Source organism: Anopheles moucheti, chromosome 3 (assembly GCF_943734755.1).
Source record: "Anopheles moucheti chromosome 3, idAnoMoucSN_F20_07, whole genome shotgun sequence".
Classification (NCBI taxonomy): Eukaryota; Metazoa; Arthropoda; class Insecta; order Diptera; family Culicidae; genus Anopheles; species Anopheles moucheti.
Genome location: NC_069141.1, coordinates 9,881,726 through 9,900,053, shown reverse-complemented (window position 1 = coordinate 9,900,053; position 18,328 = coordinate 9,881,726). Strand labels below are relative to the sequence as shown.

General features: G+C 47.0%; 1 protein-coding gene across 1 annotated transcript; it reads right to left on the bottom strand.

Moving 5' to 3' along the window:
- Window positions 1-1,748: 1,748 nt before the first annotated feature.
- Window positions 1,749-12,437, bottom strand: LOC128300667 (protein drumstick). The gene is made up of 3 exons (XM_053036817.1): window positions 12,326-12,437; window positions 3,762-4,212; window positions 1,749-1,773 (listed from the first exon to the last, which is right to left on the bottom strand). Exons 2-3 carry the CDS (start codon window positions 3,980-3,982, stop codon window positions 1,749-1,751), a joined length of 246 nt encoding a protein of 81 aa, XP_052892777.1. The 5' UTR covers window positions 3,983-4,212; window positions 12,326-12,437.
- Window positions 12,438-18,328: the final 5,891 nt, after the last annotated feature.

Sequence of the window (18,328 nt, the reverse complement as noted above, 5' to 3'; positions counted from 1 at the left end):
GGAGGTGTCTTGGTGTGAGTGGTAAAATTTTGAAAGCATTAGATTATTCCGAAATCATCGCACCCGACCGATCGCAATTGTTTTGACATGCAATGGGAGATTTCATGGCGAAACAATTCTACCGGTAAGATGCATATATTCATATGTATGATTATGACTATGTGTTTGTGTGTGTGTGCAAGTATTCGTGTGTGTGTGTCTTTTTTTTGGGCCAAAACATATCTCTTGAGTCATTGCAATTTGAACGCTCTCCCCCGGGCATTTTGTCCCCGTTCTTGGGACAACGGTGAATGCGGTTTCGATCAGCGTGGGACATTGTGATGGAAAGTGTGTCTTGTAGCGCAGGATGGCGAAAAGGGTGGCATAGAGTTGAGAAACAAAAAAAAATCAGGATGGATTAACAACAATTTCGGTGTGGGGAGATTATCGCAACATCACGACGGTAAGGAACGTATTCGACAATTTTGAAGGTCAAACAACATTTGGCATGAGAAGTGACTGAGCGGAGCATGCGCTAAGCAAATAAACATAACTGCGAAAATGATTTGCTTCACGACGTTACATGGACGTTACAATGAAAGCAGTCTGACATTCCAACGTTCGCATAAACACAAATGACAAATTGGGGAAGGTTTCTTGCAGGGGAGGAAAATGGTGATTATCGCTTAAACATAAACAGACAACTATCGCAGAACAGTTATGCTTACGTTAACATTGGATCGTGTCTTCTGATTTCTGTTCTAATTGTATCTTTTGCATATTTGTATCGCTCTGTTCTTCTCTTTTTACTTCTGTCGCGTTAAACACCACGGTTAGACGGGGGGTTTGTTTTCATCTTTTTTCTTCTCACTACCAGCCACTCCATTGTTCCTTCGCTGATATGCTTATTGAGAGTTCGGTTTGCCGCAAACATATGCCACTCATTTCGTGTACCGTGTACCGACCTCGCCACAATTCTCACATGCCTGTGCGGACTCGACTACGACTGCGCTTCTGGCGTTATGTTTGTCCTTGTTTGTTTTGTTTTGTTGTTAAATAAGTGCGACCTATAAAACCATTTTACATGTTTGGTGCACTTTCGCTTTTGCTACAGAAGCCCAGGAGAAGCAAACATTGATCACCGCGAAGCTACGAACACACACACACGCACACGCACGAACATAGGCACACAGGCGCGCGATCGAGGCAAAGTCGCGATCAGTCGCTTTCCACGCTAGTTTATACTGGGAGATTCAAAGAAAATGTTGTACGTTTTTTTTCTTTTTCTTCAGGCGTGCTTTTTTCTGTTCGGTCATGTCGAATTTCCAGGCATTCTGCTTATGTTCATGCTTCTTTTCGATACAGATATTCGATTGTAATGACTCAGTGGGTTGAGGCTTTGCTTAGCTCAAGTGCGGACGATGGTGTTACACGTCTATTGCTATTCCCGGTGCCGCATTTTCACTAAGAACTGCTGTTAGGTTGTTTGGTTTTTTGCTCTGATGTTGCACAATGCATGTATACTCTCTGTCCGCCATCACGCTTTTGTGTGTTTGTTTGTTTTGTTGTTTGTTTGCTATCTATACGATATTTTATATATTCTCCATCACCCATTTGTTTTGTTGGATTTACTTTTAGAAGTTTAATGTTGGTTGATTGGTTGCGTTTTACTTGAGTTTTATATATGTGTATTGTCGTGTAATAGGTATGTGTATTTTTTTTTGCAAGTAAATGAGTGTACATCGGAGGAAGGTTTTGTCAAATAGTGCTTACCGCCAAATACATTGACTGCATCTGTGTGAGAGAGAGAGAAAAAGAGGGAGACAAAAGAGAAGAGCAAAAGAAAAGGAAACGAAAAAGAAGAAACATTTTATTACTAAAGTGTTTATTAACTAAATCAAATGAAATTTAATACGTGTGTATATTTATTGTGCCTCCAGCACTTAAGCACGTTAAACACAGGTCAAAACAACAACAGTGAACAACAATAGAGGAATCACACCAATTATTTTATCTGCTACGAGCGAATGCCCGATCATGTTACATCCAACATCAGCTAGCGATGCCGTTTGACACGACACGACACAACGACAAAGCAATACAGCTGACAGTTGACCACGCCGCTCTGATCAAGCGTTACCTTTAGAGTGCTCAAGAAGCGTGAGAAAAAAGATCCCATCTTTGCATTCACCTGAAGTGCCCAACATTCCCGAACACTCTTCGAGCTCTTCCGGACAAACAGAACCCGGCGGACAAACAAAAACCCACTCTGAAACGGAAACTAAGGCTGAGGCTTTTCTTTTGTGCTTAATTCTTCAAATTAAGTTAAAATTCTTTACCCAACAATACGTCAAACAGTAACTTTCCTTTCGACAAAAGGAGGCTCCACCACCGGGAACAACGGAACTGCGAAATAGAATTGTTTTATGTAAATCAGTCAGCATTTGTTTGCCGTTGCGAACCATGTACGGTTGAATGTGGACGAACCTGACATACGATATGTTTGGTCGTAACTTATCAACGGTGCGTTTTATAGCTCTATTTCGTTGGCCGCTCACCCTCACGGTCGCTTGTCAGCTGCCAGCGCTGCTAGAGTCAGCCACCTAGCGTTAGGGGCATTAGGAGTTAAGCTCCGAAAACTAAAAACTCCTCGGCTCGGGTGGATAGAACTCTTGCTCCGATCTCTACCCAACCACCTCATGACGATGCTCATGTTTCACCCCGCACGTGGTGTGACGTGATGAATGAATAATAAATGAATGAACCGTTCCGATTGCTTGAATGAGCCGGTCGAACAATCGCCCCAGGTACGAGATTATTAACTGTCCGATTGCTTAATCGCGTCCAGCCAGTCACTTTCTTCGCATCTGATCTGCCTGCGAGTGAAGGAAGCGGGGTCGGTGTGAGGGGCAGCTGACACCCTGGCCAAATATTAACCTCAAACAAACGCGATCCGACAAGTGCCGACACACCGAAGGTAATGGTGTAAGGTCATAAAGGCTGTGGCACTGATAAGCGACCGCACTCGTAGATAACCTCTGCCCGACTCGTTTGAAGTTTACCGCGAGGATTTTTTTTGATCGCTTTCCCGCTCCTTCTGCCGTCCCAAATATGGCCACACAGTAAGAAACTCAACCGGAAAGGACCGGCGGTGTCGCTAACACCGTTCGTCGACAAAAAAATCCCAAACCCAACGGCACTGCAGAGTCAAACGGGCGCTGCACCGATAACGAATCCGCCATCGCAGCCGTGGTTCTGCAAACGAACAGGACGCTTCACCGCATCCACGCGCTATCGATGCGATCCTCGCCCTGTGGTTTGGCCGAGAGCTGGCGGCTTCGGAAAAAACGATCATGTCCAGAGGATGTGTATGTTTTCCAAATAATCCGTACAACAGCGTCAATATTGACACAGCGCAAACACGCGTCCAAACAAAACCCGACCGATCGGGCTTAAAGTCGATGAGAACCAGCCAGAAATGAGCGCCCGAATTGGGAAGCAAACAGAACCGCTAACAGCCCCGCTAACACGCATTCCGGCCACAAACACACTTTTCGTATTTCTCTTCACCGAATCGTTCCATCGGGCGCGTGGAACCCCGACGCGATTGTGGTCGAAGACTTTCGGGCATCCGAAAGCAACAGAACGGACCACCGGCATCCGGGTGATCTTTCAACAGCTTGATCGATAAGACATTGCTTGCGAGATATTCAATCGAGGCATGATATTCGTCTATATGTTAGCGAAACATCTCTCCAACATCTCACGGCGGCGAAACTTACCTGTGCGAGCGTAGATTATCCTGCCGCTTGAAGTATTTGCCGCAAACCTCGCAGGAGAACGTCACCTCCGGGCTTTTGTGCGTGCGCTCGTGGATCATCAGGTTGTACGGTTTGGTGAAGCGCCGCTGGCAGTACTTGCAGACGAATTCGCACTTTGGTCGCATCTTGCGACGGAAGTCGGCCCTACGGTCGTCGTTGTCAATACGCATTACCGCAAACATGGTGGCGTGTGTTGCTGCGCGTCAAATCTAAATGAATTCTTTACCGGTGCTCGGGTGCTCCGGTGCTCCGGTTGTCCGGTTCCTTTGCCGATGGGATCCGAGATGGATGCGCGAGATGTGATGCTGACGATTTGTCTGCTGCGGGTGGAATATGCCGCTGTGCTATCGCTACGTGCCAGGACGGGTGTAAACCGGCGGCCACAAACTCCGTTTGCGGAATGAGTTAATACCTGCGGGAGGAAAGGGATGGAAGCGTTAAAATGAGATAAACTACCGGTGAACGTAAATAGCTGCGATGGGCCCATTAAGTGCAGAGGCCAGTCCGCGAAATTAGTACGGGGTTTTTTTATCTAAATTGCAGTACACAATTGCCTTTTCCCCCCCTGGGTGAGTGGCCACGGTGTGCTGGACGGTACGTCAATATTTGTACCATATTCGGTATGCCGACAGTATTTTGTGCTGCCGGTGCTACTTGTGTAAACGATCTCACATTGGGACTCGTATCCAGCAGCTTCTGCAGCTTCATTGGAGGCGAGTTGCGTGCCTGGAATACGCCGAATATCTGGAATGTGTGCACCAGCGAAACACTTCAGATGAGTTATGAACTACCTTCATCAGCAACTTCGTTTTTCATCCGACATTTTTTGGGGCATAGTGCTGCTTCATCTACTAGCAAGATCATCAGAACTAGCATTGTAACGAGGTTGGTTAAACTGTTTACTTTTCCGAAGATCTTTGTACGATCACACGAACTCAATGATCAAGAAATTGGGACATTGTTTAGATCTTGGTTTTCGCTTTCAAGAAACTCAACGAACTGAAGATCACTGTACGATCACACGAACTCATTGGCCAGGAAATGGGGACATTGTTTAGATCTCGCGTCCCGCCTTGAAGGAAACAGAAAGAACTTGTTTGTATTTGATAGAGTTGACATGTTGCACTGTGCTCATAAATTAGACTTCAATAATTTACATTCGTCATCTTGATCTAGAGCGTTCCACTTTAGTGCCGCAAGAAAACCCAAACATTCGTCAGCAAAACCGAAAAAAAAATCATCTCCCCAGCTCCCAAACCCTTTGAAGCTAAGCTTCCTACTGGCAGCAACTTTAACCCGATCGTGACGCGCTACTCCATTTAATGGACGATATAAAATTCTCCGTCTCGACATTGACACAGGCGGGCAGCCTGTGTGTCACTGTCACCGTGGACGACCTACAGCAGCAGCACTAGCGCCGCACAGCAGCTCATCATTCGTAGCTGCTAACCTTCACGCGAACCGTGGCTTTTCGGGCAATAAAACACTCTCAAGCTACAAGCGCAAGGAAACGATAAATGCTACTTCACAGCATTTTTTAACGCCGTCCGTCCGGACACTTATGCAGCTTGATGTTTATTTATTTCTCTCTCACTCACCCTTCGCCTTCAGTATGAACGAGTTTGTTTTTAAGGAGATAGGCTATATCGAATAAAGAACACTTAAATTTCTTTATACTGGCTTCTCGAATTTGCCCTTGCCCGTGATCTTTGCCACTGATAAGCGCCCATTTAGCGAAAATTAAGGATGGGGGGGGAAACAAATGCTGCTGCCGATCGGGGCAATTACCGCATCATGGTCCCCTCCGTAAAGCCAGCAACACACCTCACGAAGCACGGAAGCTCTGGCAGTTGTTCGGGGCCGGTTTAATTCGACGATTTGTGCGCCGACGGACGCGTAATGCCGAACATCTTATTGCCGGACTATCGCGCCAATGTCGCGGGGGGTTTTTCTTTTTTTAATCGATATTGGCACCGTTTATGATCCATCCACAGTCGTTACGCACCCGCAAAGTGTCGGAGCACTTCGGCGTTTTGGTTGGGCAGCAGCAAATTAGCGATCGTAAACGTTCGATCGTTGCGGGTAGCCACCGACATTCGTGCGCAATCGCCATCGGCGAGTGTTGATGACCTGCCAGACGGCCGGAAACTCGTTTCGCTAGCCACCGGTTTTCCTACGCGTCCCATCACTAACTACCTGAAACGGTGGTCGTTTGATTCGTGCCGTGGGTGTTTGATAGATGTGATCGCGCGCGCTAAGGATATGTGTCCACCTCCTCAACTCACCTTTTGTGGCGGTGACATCTCCCGTAAGCACGGGAGATCGGATGGAAATTGGTCGGAAGCCGGTACAGCAAACATTATTTAAATTGGGTTGATAAAAACAGCTTCTCGGCGTGGGTTCATGCTTTGGCGCAGAAGCCAAATTATAAGGACTTATCTCAGGTTGATCTGCACCAATATCGGATGTATTAGGAAGGGATAGTGTTTTTAAAAGTTCGAAACAATCTTAAAATCTCGTGCCAAATCGTGCCTTTTCCACGCTGTACAATACATTTACCATTGCTTCTGTTTCACATTGTGGGCACCAAACAGAAGACCGAAATGCATCTTAGCATGCTGAGAGCATTCGATTCGCTACTAATTGATTCATCGTGCTGCAGATAAATAATCCTTCCTCCCCAGTGGGAGCTTGTCAAGGGTACAAAGCTTCCCCGAAAAAAGCCCCACACACTTTTAACTCCATCCGAATGCTCCGTTGGAGCATGCAGCGACGGTATGCTGTTGCGCACTACCCTGTCCGCCTTGTCAAGATGTGTTCGCTCGTGTTGCTTGTTAGCTACCTGGCGCTACCGTAATGGAGACGCGTGATACTCCAAATGCTTGGTCGCGATGCGCTTGCCGCCGTAACTCTGGTAGCTCCGAAAAAAAACCCCGATGACTTCAAATGCATTTCTGGGATCTCGTGAAAGGCACGATCAATGCGGGGCGAGTTGTTTGGGTCTGGTGTTATAATTGAAATTTATTGCCGCAAAACCGTGGGTGGGAAATTAAGTTGCTTATAATTTATGTCAGATATCCGCCCGGGTGGTGGGAGATGTGCCATCGGCTGAGGGGAACCTTTTAATGTGAACTCTGCTAAATGGCAACCAGCGTGTTGTGGTAGCTCGTTAATATGTGCTACCAGTGCTGGTGGGGCTATCTTTCTTTGTGAAACAGTTCTTTATTTTCTACGAATCTCTTCCACGAGTTTGAAACTTTATAGCCATAGTTGGTGTATTTTCTCCAACAAAGCTGACATTTGATCAGGCTTTGTGGCTAACCACACTTTTTGGCAGAACTAGCAACAAATCTCCCCAAAACGGCAGCACTTTGACATTTGTCAACGCAACTGCTGACGTACACAGATCTGGCCAAACGCAGACGCTTACTTAACATAGCGAAACACCATGATTCATTGGGCCGAATGGTGCAGCAGACAAAGAAACTCGTCAAGCACAAGAGACGTCCCGCACGCTGACCTTCCATGACGTAAGGGTGCGCACCGTAGTTGGAGGTGTATTTTTGTATCTTTCGCCCCACTCCGGTGCTTAGTAGTACACTCCGATGGCTGTGTCATTTTTCAAACCACACTCGCCTTCGTCTCGCATCCGCAAAAGGTCTCGGACACGGACGGGCAGCAGCCCGTTCAATCAGTGTATGATTCAGTGCACTGGACGGTTGTGTCCTACTAGTCGCACAGTTTCCTGAGGTCACCGAGAGGGTGGAACCACGGTACGAAACAACCGTCCAACAGTCGCTAAACCGTCGCACATGGGGAAGTAATTTGCCATCGGGACGTTGCTTAATAGCCAACCCATTAGCGTGTCGCGCACCGGCACGGACCATTAATGCCCGGGAATTGGTAGCATTTGTACGCTCGGGGACCACGCTGAACCGTGAATTTACCTGACGCGGAGGTCACTTCTCACTTCTCGCGCCGCTTGTTTGGTAAGATTCATTGCATTACTTCATCTGTCGGTTCACCGCCACACCATGAGTCATTGGTGTTGCGTAGCGGCTGTAGGGCAGATGTTCGACATGAGTGCTGGCAATAATCCTTCTCGTGTGCAAACTCCGGTTTTGCCTTATGGCAAGCTCTCATGTATGTAGGTACAGCCCTGTGTGTGCCTTCTTCTAGCTTTATTTCTCCAGACCACCCCGAACAATCATCACAGGAGGGTCTTCAGGGTCTTTGGTCCATTGTTTCGGTTTGTGCACGATGGGTCAATCTAGGTCTCGAGTCCGCGCAGCAATACTCTCGGATCTCCCGGTGTGAGCAGCTTGGTTGTCTTCGTCTAGCAACCAAGGCTCCGAGAGTTTACCGATCATGTGGTTTTTTGGGTCAAAATACACAAACAGAGCACACCCAGGACGCTCCCTCCTATTCGCATTACATGAACAATGACGGGTTTTTTTTGTCAGCTTTTATTGCCAAAGACACATGTTTATTCGTGTGACTTCTTGCTTCTAGCGAATATCTCAATGATCGCCTAGTTGTGATGGGATGGACAATTTCTCGAGAGTTGAGAAACAATTCCAAACAATTCCAAACACTGTCCTTGTCCTTTCCCAAAATAACAGCCACACACAGCCAATGGGAAAAGAGGCCAATTTCTTCCCAAACAACACACAACACCAACGTACCAAGGGGACTTTCGTCGGCGGAGCTCAGCAGCGGATTAACTTATTGCAAACGATGGCGATAACGAGGAAGTGTTGCATTACGGAATTATCCACTTCACACGCCATCTACGTCGGCTGTACGGAAACACTCTACACGCTCGCTATCGCCTACGAAGTTCGCGCTGTGACTTAAGACTTTCGGCGAGCCGCGTCTGCGCAACTTGCACCGGACTTGCACCGGCGGGAACGGACCCGCGGAGCGAAGGAGTTTGCGCACGGAAACACATCTTCCCACCGTCAAGCCGTCGTCATCATCGTAATAAAGTGCATTCGTCTTGTACGAGGTAAGCGCATGCACTCGACGCCCTGCGACTAGCGCTGCTCCTGTTGTGTTGCTCCGTGGTACGTGGTACCGCCGTGGTGTGCAACATTCTGCACATTCCAGCCGACGCGCTTCGGCAAAATGGGAAGTGCAGAGTTGCAAACAGTGTTGGACATGGAAATCTGCTGTTAATTTTTAAGCGTAACGTCTGCGCCGACGGATAGAATGTCGTGTCATGCGCGGAAGAGCTACGGACCGCGTAGGGTGATGCAGCGGGGGTTGAGACCCGTGTGCATCCGATGAACCACCGCATCGGGTGGTCTTTTTTTTTTTTTGGTTGGGCAACAATTTTGCTTACGGGATGCAGATACACATAGCCGGGTCGGGTCGACGACTACAAGGGACATTGTGATTAATGAGCGGAAAACGAGGCCGGGTCTGCGTCGTGTTTTCTTCTCACCTGTGTGGCCATTTTTCTCTAGCTCATTTCGACCCGGATCGGACGACCGCCGGAGAGGTGGTGGTGTGCCAAGTGTCGTCCGACATTGCGCACTTGTAGCGTGGTTTAAGCGCAAGGTAAAACGGTACGCTGCAAAATGCTTCAAAGCAACCGGACATTGGAATTTCGAACTATTGCTTGTTCCCGAATAAACGAACTCACCACAACATGCTCCAATTTGTTGTCCGCCGCAGCAAGATGAATGAAATGCGCACCGAAGAATTCGTTGCGTCCCTGATGATTTATAGAATATCTCTCAGCCATTCACAGCCAAGATCTCTCAAGGTCCTCTAGATCGATGATTGTGATGCTCACGATCATTCAAAGGCTCAATTCAGGAGCAGGATCAACCAAAGGGACATGCCTCAAAAGACGCATCACTTCGAGATGAACAAGCAAAGGATATGAAAAATGACTGCACCCACTTTGCCATGATACGGCATGTTTCATCAAGCACACTTGGCGCATTGTTACGACATTCCATTCTCGTTGCCCTGGTGGCACTCTTTCCGTCAAGGATGCTTCCCGACCACCGAAGCATCCTTTTTTTTTTTATAACTCCACTCTCTTTATGTGATTCCCATTCATGAGTGCATTCTACGACATGCGAGAACAATCAAACACCGCCCTTTCTTCGGAATCACTTCAGTTGCGATCGTTTCGGTCAAGATATCGGTACGTTCGAGTGGACTTGAACATTGAACCGAACACATCAACACACTTTGCTGTCACGCAAGTGTTGGAATTTTGTTACGCATTGGAGGGGAAGAAATAAGAAAGTCTAGAAATTCGGGCACCGCTTGCGGCTGGAGCTTCCAATCGTTTCGCTCTCGCCATCGAAACCATAATTTTCGGCCACACTTGGGACATTTCAGGCGCAGGGTCTTAACGGGTGAGGAAAATATCGATCTTCCGATCGACCGAAAAAAAAATGCTGAACATGATAAATGAATCTGGTGACTCAACAAATTATCACAAGTGGGTTTGTGAGATGAAAAAGGACTTTGAAAAGGATTCTTGTTTTCTTTCCCTTGTTGGTTGGTAAAACGAAAACGTCTTTATTCCCGATCGTTGTTTTCTTCCCGGGGATTTTTTTTTCAATGAGTCAAACATTCTCCCCACTCACGCGGCACAATCTAGTTTGCTATGAAATTTGTGTCAACTAAAAGGTTTTGGGAGAATAAAAAAATGCTTCCCACGCGCCACTGTTCTAGTTTCAGTCTCAGAATTGAAAAAAGAACTCACACACATCCACGGCGCGCATGACTAAGGACGCACGCAATAAATCTTGCCAGGTGTCTATTCGTGAGACTCCGTCACAGCATCATCATCAACGGTACCAATTTTGGTTGCTGCAGCGCACCGTCCAAGTTGCCGCCAATAAATTAGCTTCAAATTTTGGAGCATCGACAACAACAACAACAACAACAGGAAAAACTCCTCTCCAAAGTCACTCACACAGCCCGAATGCTCGGAGATGGGTGATTTTTACGACATCCAGAGGCAAGAGTTCGATACCACGCACGTCCCCGTAACGGTGAAAACGGTTCCAAACTGGTTCGGCCGGAATTTACGGGGATTCATCAAAGCGGAAGTAATGGCAACCGGACGGGGCCATCGACACGCCGCCACGTTTGATCTCTGCCGTCTTACCGACCAGAAGTACACACACCCGGTACACAAACAAACGATTCTTGCCCGATTTCCTTATCTCGCGACGAACAGCGTAACTACCGATTCGCCAAACGTAAGTAACGGTCGGCTCCAAACGAGAAAGTCACCCCCTTAGTCTAGGTGCGGTGGTACCCACGCTCGGTGATGGACAAGATTTGGTTGTCTGTTTTATTGCCGTTTGTTACCTTGTGTTGTTTTTTTTTTTTTTGCAAAACAACCATCAAACAACTGTCCGCCTAATTGAGGGAACATGTAGCGAAAACATTGGTTTTCGAGTTACGGCATTTGTAACGGCCCGGCGTCGATGACGAATGCTTTGGCCGGTGGGATCGCATCACCGTTCAGCGATCTCGAGACGGTAAGGTTGTAAAATTGTTGGCTTCCACCGTTTGATAGCGAAGTTGTCCGGTGCTCCAACGTTTTTGTCGTAAGGGCATCAACAACCCCAATAAATGATTTCATTTCTCGCGAATAAAGTTCTCCATTAGAGAGTAACTCAACGTGTTATATTGGAAATGTTTCATAAAATCTAATATTCAAATAAAAATACACAATTAATGTGTGTACATTACGGGGAAAAACAAGCAACTAACGAGCCACGGCACTAACGCAAACGCCATGATGATCGCCATCGTACTTTTCCGCTACCGTTCGCTCTTTCTCTTTTCTTCCACCCAAAACGCGGCTACCGTTTCGCGCGGTGCTACCGGTGTTACGCCATGGTGCGTGATGCCGATCGTTTCGAAAAAGGTGAACAAAAATGCGTCGAAAAAAAAAGCAAAACCCCGCGGGTAAGAACCAGAGAATGGACCAAAGAAGACAACCTGGAGCGCAGCATCCAAAGAGGGGACAAACAGGGGCAAAAGTGCTACTGGTTTTCTCGCTCTCGTGCACGGCTGCAACACCCGCCAAACACGCGCCGGATGTGGCCATCTCTTTCTCGCCGCGCTGCAATACGGTAGCCATTGCGTAAAACCGGTAGCCCAGCCATTTGCCGTGGCGCGATTCGTTCACCCTCTGCATTTGGGGTGGATTAATGTGAGCGTTACCTACACCACCGGTACAAAAAACGGTAGCAAATGGAGAATGTTGGTGAGTTTTCCGCTTACCCAATCGGACGATCATTTCGATCGGGCGAGCAAATTGTGCAAACATTCGCTAGCCATCGGTGGGATCTTTGTTTGTTTTAGTACGGCTTGTGATTTGCAAAACACACAAGAGCGCCGAAGCCGTCGGCAATTTGGCATTTGCATTTGCAATCTACACCAAACGAGTCGTAAGCAACAGAAGCCTCGATTTCTAACAGTAAATGAATGAATTTATCTACATTACAGTTAAGTGTAGTAAATACAACAATAAAACTTACCTTTAAAGTGTTTTTCAACAACGTAAAACCTGTTGCTCCACGCTCGAACGTTGTTTGTGTTTCTGCCGAATTTAATTAACTCGTCTATAATCGTTCATTTAAGCGCCACTGAAACGTCAAATTCAACACTTTGCTTAGCTTTTGCGTCACTTTATGCAACACGCCGTTTAGTGGGCACAATCTACTAAACCAAACTGCACATTTGCTTCTACGCACCTCTATAGCATTCCTCTTGTAAGAAGGGCGTGTGACACTTGGTTTTCGAGTTCCGTGTGGACACGAAACTGTCGGTTAGTCGGTTGGAACTCTTTATTCCCCACACACACAAAATTGGAGCTCGTTTCACTTTCACTGCGAAACTTGGGTATCGCCAGCGCTGGTTACAAAATCACCAAAGTCACACTGCGACGAACTGTAGTCGGCAAAACTTTCGCGACGGTTTTGTGGCGGTCTCCGCAAGCCTTAAAGGGATGCGCTCGGTCTCTGGTGCTGCAAGGGTGGCTACAACGGAATATAAAAACAACACACACTCACACAGACCAACTGCTCACTAAACGTTTGCGATGGCGATCGTATGACGGGAGAGTAGCTCGGCGAAGCGTTCTCGTTCGATCGAGTTCGAATGATCGTTTAACGCGCCCGTGTCGGCGCTGGTATATCGATAGGTCTCCGGGACCCGGCTGCTTCTGCTGCCGCTTGTTGCCGTTTGCTGCTGCTGCTGGTGGTGCCGCTGATGCTGCTGCTTGCTGCTGCCGCTTACTTGCAACTTCCGTACGTGAGCGGACGGATGGGATTGGTTACTGGAATTGGCCGTTGCTAGTAACAGAAGTCAAAACGACTTCTTGCCGAGGCAAAAGTAGCGCCTTCTTCTCGGGGCTGCTGGCGAAGCAATATACAGCACCGCACAACACCGGGGGCTGAATTCGAGCTGGTGCGAGCGAAACGAAGCGACCCGTTGGCTGCTCGTTGTACATTAACAAAACCAAAAAAAAAGCCAGGCAATCGTTGTTGATCTTCACGCTGAAACGAGAAACAACGCAGAAAAACGATCGACGCAGCAGGCGATGCAAGGAGAAACGCCGAGCGGTGTGAACGAGACAGTAATAGAGCGAGATGTAAAGAGAGCGAGAGAGAGAGAGAGGGTGAGCGAGTGAGACACAAACAATGAAGGGAATAGAGCGAAACGGTCGAGATCAACCGCTGTGAGCAAGAGGGCTCCCTATTTGTGTTGTTGTTTGTGCCCCGATTGATGTATATCGGCATCGGGGTTGAGTATTTACAGCCCTGGCAGGGTTCGCTATCCAGCAGACCTGAGCGGGAGAGGCCAGCTCACGGTGTGTAACGCGCGTTACCGACCGCACATCGCACCGCAAACCGTGTTGCAGCGTGTTGCGTTGTGGGGCACCGGGGGTAAGTGACCGTGTGCGAGCCGTGTGCGAGAAAGAGAAGCCCATTCCGAGTGGCAATGGTGGGGCGGGGGGCGAGGGCTGGCAGTGCGGCTGCCGTGCTGCTGGCGGTGTGCGATGTGAGAGGTGTGAGAAAGGGGCTACCCGACGATGCGGCCGCGTAGGACGGAAGAAGATTGAAAAACCGAAATAAATGGTCTCGCAAGGGTCGCGCCGAGGGGTGCGTGTGTTGCTGGAACCGCTGGCACTGTGTGTGCGACGGAGACAGCACGAGCACGATGGTGCTCGGTTAGAAACTAGTAGCCGTTTCATTGATGCTGCCAGCTTCTTCGCACGCCCGATTCCTTCCACGTTCCACGTTCAAACCCAAGCGCAGGAGCCGTTCCAGGCACCTCCACTCATCATCATCTCTCCCCCATGAAGGGGTAAGAGAGCGGGAAGGTGGGGGATGGGGAGGATTGGTGGTAGACAGCAGATATATAAACCATTTATGTAAAGTAAGTAACCGCCACGATCGGGGAGCGTGTTTCGAGCAGTTTTACATAGCGAGCCGATGCGACTTCCAATAGCGCGGGGGGGAGATCTGGAGGGCTTTAATGTCCAAGATTAACGCTACTGCGCGGAACACAATTAATCCATTCGATTTCTTCGTTGAATTCGATTGCAAGGAGGGTAACAAAAAAAAAAAACAAACCACCCTCCCCCGTGTCATACAGCGAAAGAGAGGCGACTTGAGCTGGAGCGAAGTGGTGATGCATTTTCGTCAACAACCAACAACAAAATAGGGGGTGAAAATGGCGAATGATAGAAAAATGGGCGTGGTTACATGTGGGCCTTTGGAGGAAGAAAAAAATGTTAAGAATGTTAAACAATTGTTTACACTTCAACCATTGACCACTAGGTGGATTTTAGTGCAGGGTTCGTAGACCTCGGCATAAAATATGGTACGAATTGGACGAAATTACAGTACTGTAATATTTGCTTTATTTCTACAACATTTAACTAAGCATTAAACTCTTTTTGGAAGAAGAAGGGGTTTTTTGCTGTAAAACAATACGGTCACTCCAACTTCATTTAAAAGGAGTCAATTTATAGGCGAAAACTGTACTACATTAAGTTTGAAAATAGCAAATTAAATTACAAAACGCAATTTTTGAATTTATAAGCTACTCTCAGTAATCTTTTTGCAATGATGATAATGCTATTTTTAGTATACCTAAAAGCTCTTCCATAAATTGTTCAAATATGGGATAAGATTTAGTTTTTAAAACCCTACTCTTTGCAATCTTCCCAAACCTAAGCTAATATTTCTAACATATATTCCCTTAAAGGTCAACAGTTGAGGTTAGTTTCTAAAAACCGACTATTAGTCATCTTACTATAACGATAACGATATTTTTAGTATTCCTTAAAGGCCTTTAATTAGGGCATAGATTTTGAGAACATTCATAGTTCCTACACTAACTTCGATTGAATAAATATGTACATTTATTTTGATATCTTTAACCAAACTTATACAACGTATCCAGTGCACTTTTTTGGACTGTTTTTAGCATCGTCTCGTTTTCTCCTTCCATTGCATAGCAGTGACCCACGGTATCCGCATCTCTTTTACCTTTGATTTTCCACAACACCGTACTGTTGGGTGCTGTGGATATTCCGTCGACTTGCGTACTTAACGTCAAACGATTGCGTCAAGAAGCCTGGTAACTGGCCGGCGGAATTCTTGCTCTCTCGCTTCGTCTTCGGCCCATCGGCAGCGAAATACACACAGCAAAAAGAAGCGGTTATGTGCGAGCTGCCTGTCTTTGCACCCCAATCGCCCAATAGAATGCCGCTGCATACAGCCCGTATGCAAACGGTTTGCGTTTATGTAGTCCGCCCGCCCGCGTACATAATGTGGTGGCGTGCTTCGGATAAATAAAGCCCACGCTGTGTGCACATGGGGGTCTCTTAGTAAATGCTTACTGGTGTTGAGCAATAGGGAGAAGATTTTCTCTATCTCTCTCTCTCTACTCGGATGGAGGACTTCCACGCTTCACGAGATTAGCGAAGCAGACCACCGAGCATAAGTTGTCGCTACCGTGTGACGCGCGCCCCGGTTCGTGCGCTTGTGTGCGTTGAAGTCTTTTTCGGTTTTTATTCTCACGATCCGAAACAGTCGGGCCCGGGGATCAAACGAAACAGCAGAACACGATAAATCTGCTGTCCCGGCGGCAGCACATCTCACCCAACCGCACGCTTCTCCGAGCGTTTCGCCAACCGAGTCTGGGTTTCCACCAAACAGTAGCACCAGGACCGGCCAAAAGGGGTGGTTGGACATCGTACCGGCGGCGAGGCATATCGCAGAAACGGCTTTTTATCTCTTCCCTTCTATTACGCCCGATGCTGGTTGGTTGACGTTCGGGTGGACTTTTATCGTCCACCGGTTCGATTGGTCCGTTCGGAACGCAAGGTTTTGGGGTGGCTTCGCACAAGGGCTGGCACGTGGACGGAGGGGTGTATGCAGTGATGCCACCCTCTCTATCTCACTTGTCCGCGAACGGTTGGCACGGCCAGGAACTGGGTAATGGGAAAGCCACCTTTATCCTGCTATTCGTGTTTCGTGGAGTTGGTGCTACCGCACGATTAGGTTGTGATGAATTAATTCGCTCACAGCGCGCTGGTTTATGTTCAGCTTCCATTTCTTTTCGGGGTGATTTAGGCCAAAGGAAATAGATCCGTGTTAGTGCAGTGTAATTATGATCCACTTAGAAAGATTGATAAAAATGATTTAATTACTATATTGAGTTTAAAAATCTGAGACTAATTGTTGGATCTTTACCGTATTTTGTAAGGATAATCTTAATTTCTTGCAAGGAGTTATACAATACTTGTAAGGAACAATTGAATTCTTCTGAATACAACTGAATATGGAGTATTCTTTCCTAGTGTTCCTCCTGAAAGCTGACATCTCAATGAGATTATAGGACAAAGTTGAAGTAATCATGAGAAAATATCTTGTAATTCGATTGGAGTTTAAGGAAGGTGACTTAATAACTTACAAGGATAAGCGCTATTGCAATCGGATTCGAAGTTACGTGAATGTCCACAGTCCGCTATAACAGTTCATCTTGGGGAATTCCTCAGAGAGTTTAAAATAAATCTCCAAGAGCTACGAATAATCTTGAAGCATAACAAATCTGAGATCAGTGACACTATGGGAAACGATTCAAGTTCCACGAGAATGTGTAATTCAATTTACGTCATATCCCACCGTGTTTCGACCTTCTGATCACGCTCGGTCTTTAGCTGATTCTTTCTCCACTTGTAATCGCTTTTTTCAGCTCGTTCAGCTTGTTATCTCGCGTTCTAACCCTCAATCTCAAAACACCCCTGTACCACTTGCTCCCACATGTACGCCAATCACATGTTGATTGAATAAGCTCCTCGTGCCACCGTGCACTCCCACCGAAGCCGCGGTTGTGCTTCGTGCGCCGATTCGTACCACGGCATTGCGTGACACTAAGTACCGAATGATGAAATTATTATTATCATTTCCTCCCCAAGGTTCGTGTACCGCCCGTACGATGTACCGCCCGGTAAAATCGATTAAGCCACCGCATTCGAGCTTCTTTTAATGGTGCACCGCATCGGCATTACGGCTACCATCGTGCCGGCAAAGCGATCGCGCTACCCGTTCCCCGGTGGGAAATAGGAGTCAATCCGTTTGGAGCGCCAGCAGAGACCCGGGCGGATCGTCAGTGCGGTATGGAGCGAAATTATTCCCAGCCAACCAACTAACCGTGGCCATGCAACGGGAGCGAACTGGCCACCGTGCACGGGGTTCGTTTCATAATTTCCCGAGCGAGAAAATGGGGCCTATGATGCGTCCCTGCTGCCGTGATCTTTCGATGGCCGAGGTCATAAAAGAACTGCTGCGAGAGGTGATCTGCTCCGTGTATCATCATTATAAACGAATGAATATCGGGACCCATTTCCACCCGCTTATGATTGACATCGACGTGACTTACTGAGGCAGCTTTATGCGTACCGTCTGGTTGTGCGATCATGTGCGATCCGTTCCATTCCATTCATTGTGTGCCGTTTGTGTGTTGCGTTGTTTTTTTGATATGTTCCACACCGTTCTAAACGATTTCATGCTTCACCATTAAGCCACCAGTTGGGGTTGTTCTTCTTGAAAACGGTGGGAAATGGTTCTTGATGATGTTTTGCGAAGGATGTGTAATGAACGGAGTGGCTGCGAGCTCCTTTTCCGCAGTGGTTGATCAGTGCAAATTTCATTCATTCATGGTCACAGCAAAAGAAGGCTAATGTTCTTAATTATGGATAATTGAGGGTTTCTGTTTCTGATATAGTTATTTGTTTATATTGAAGTTATTGAAGTGCTGTTTAAAACGATAAGAATTGTCTTTAAATAAATGTAACCACTGATCGTTATCTTTTTGAAGAGTTCTACTAAATATTGCATTACTTATGCTATTGTCAAATATAAAGGATGCATAAGGGAAGATATAGACTCAAAACTGGAAAAACTGGAACTTTAATAATTTTTAAAAGGAAAAGATAGCTCCTTTAATAAATCTCTAATATTTTC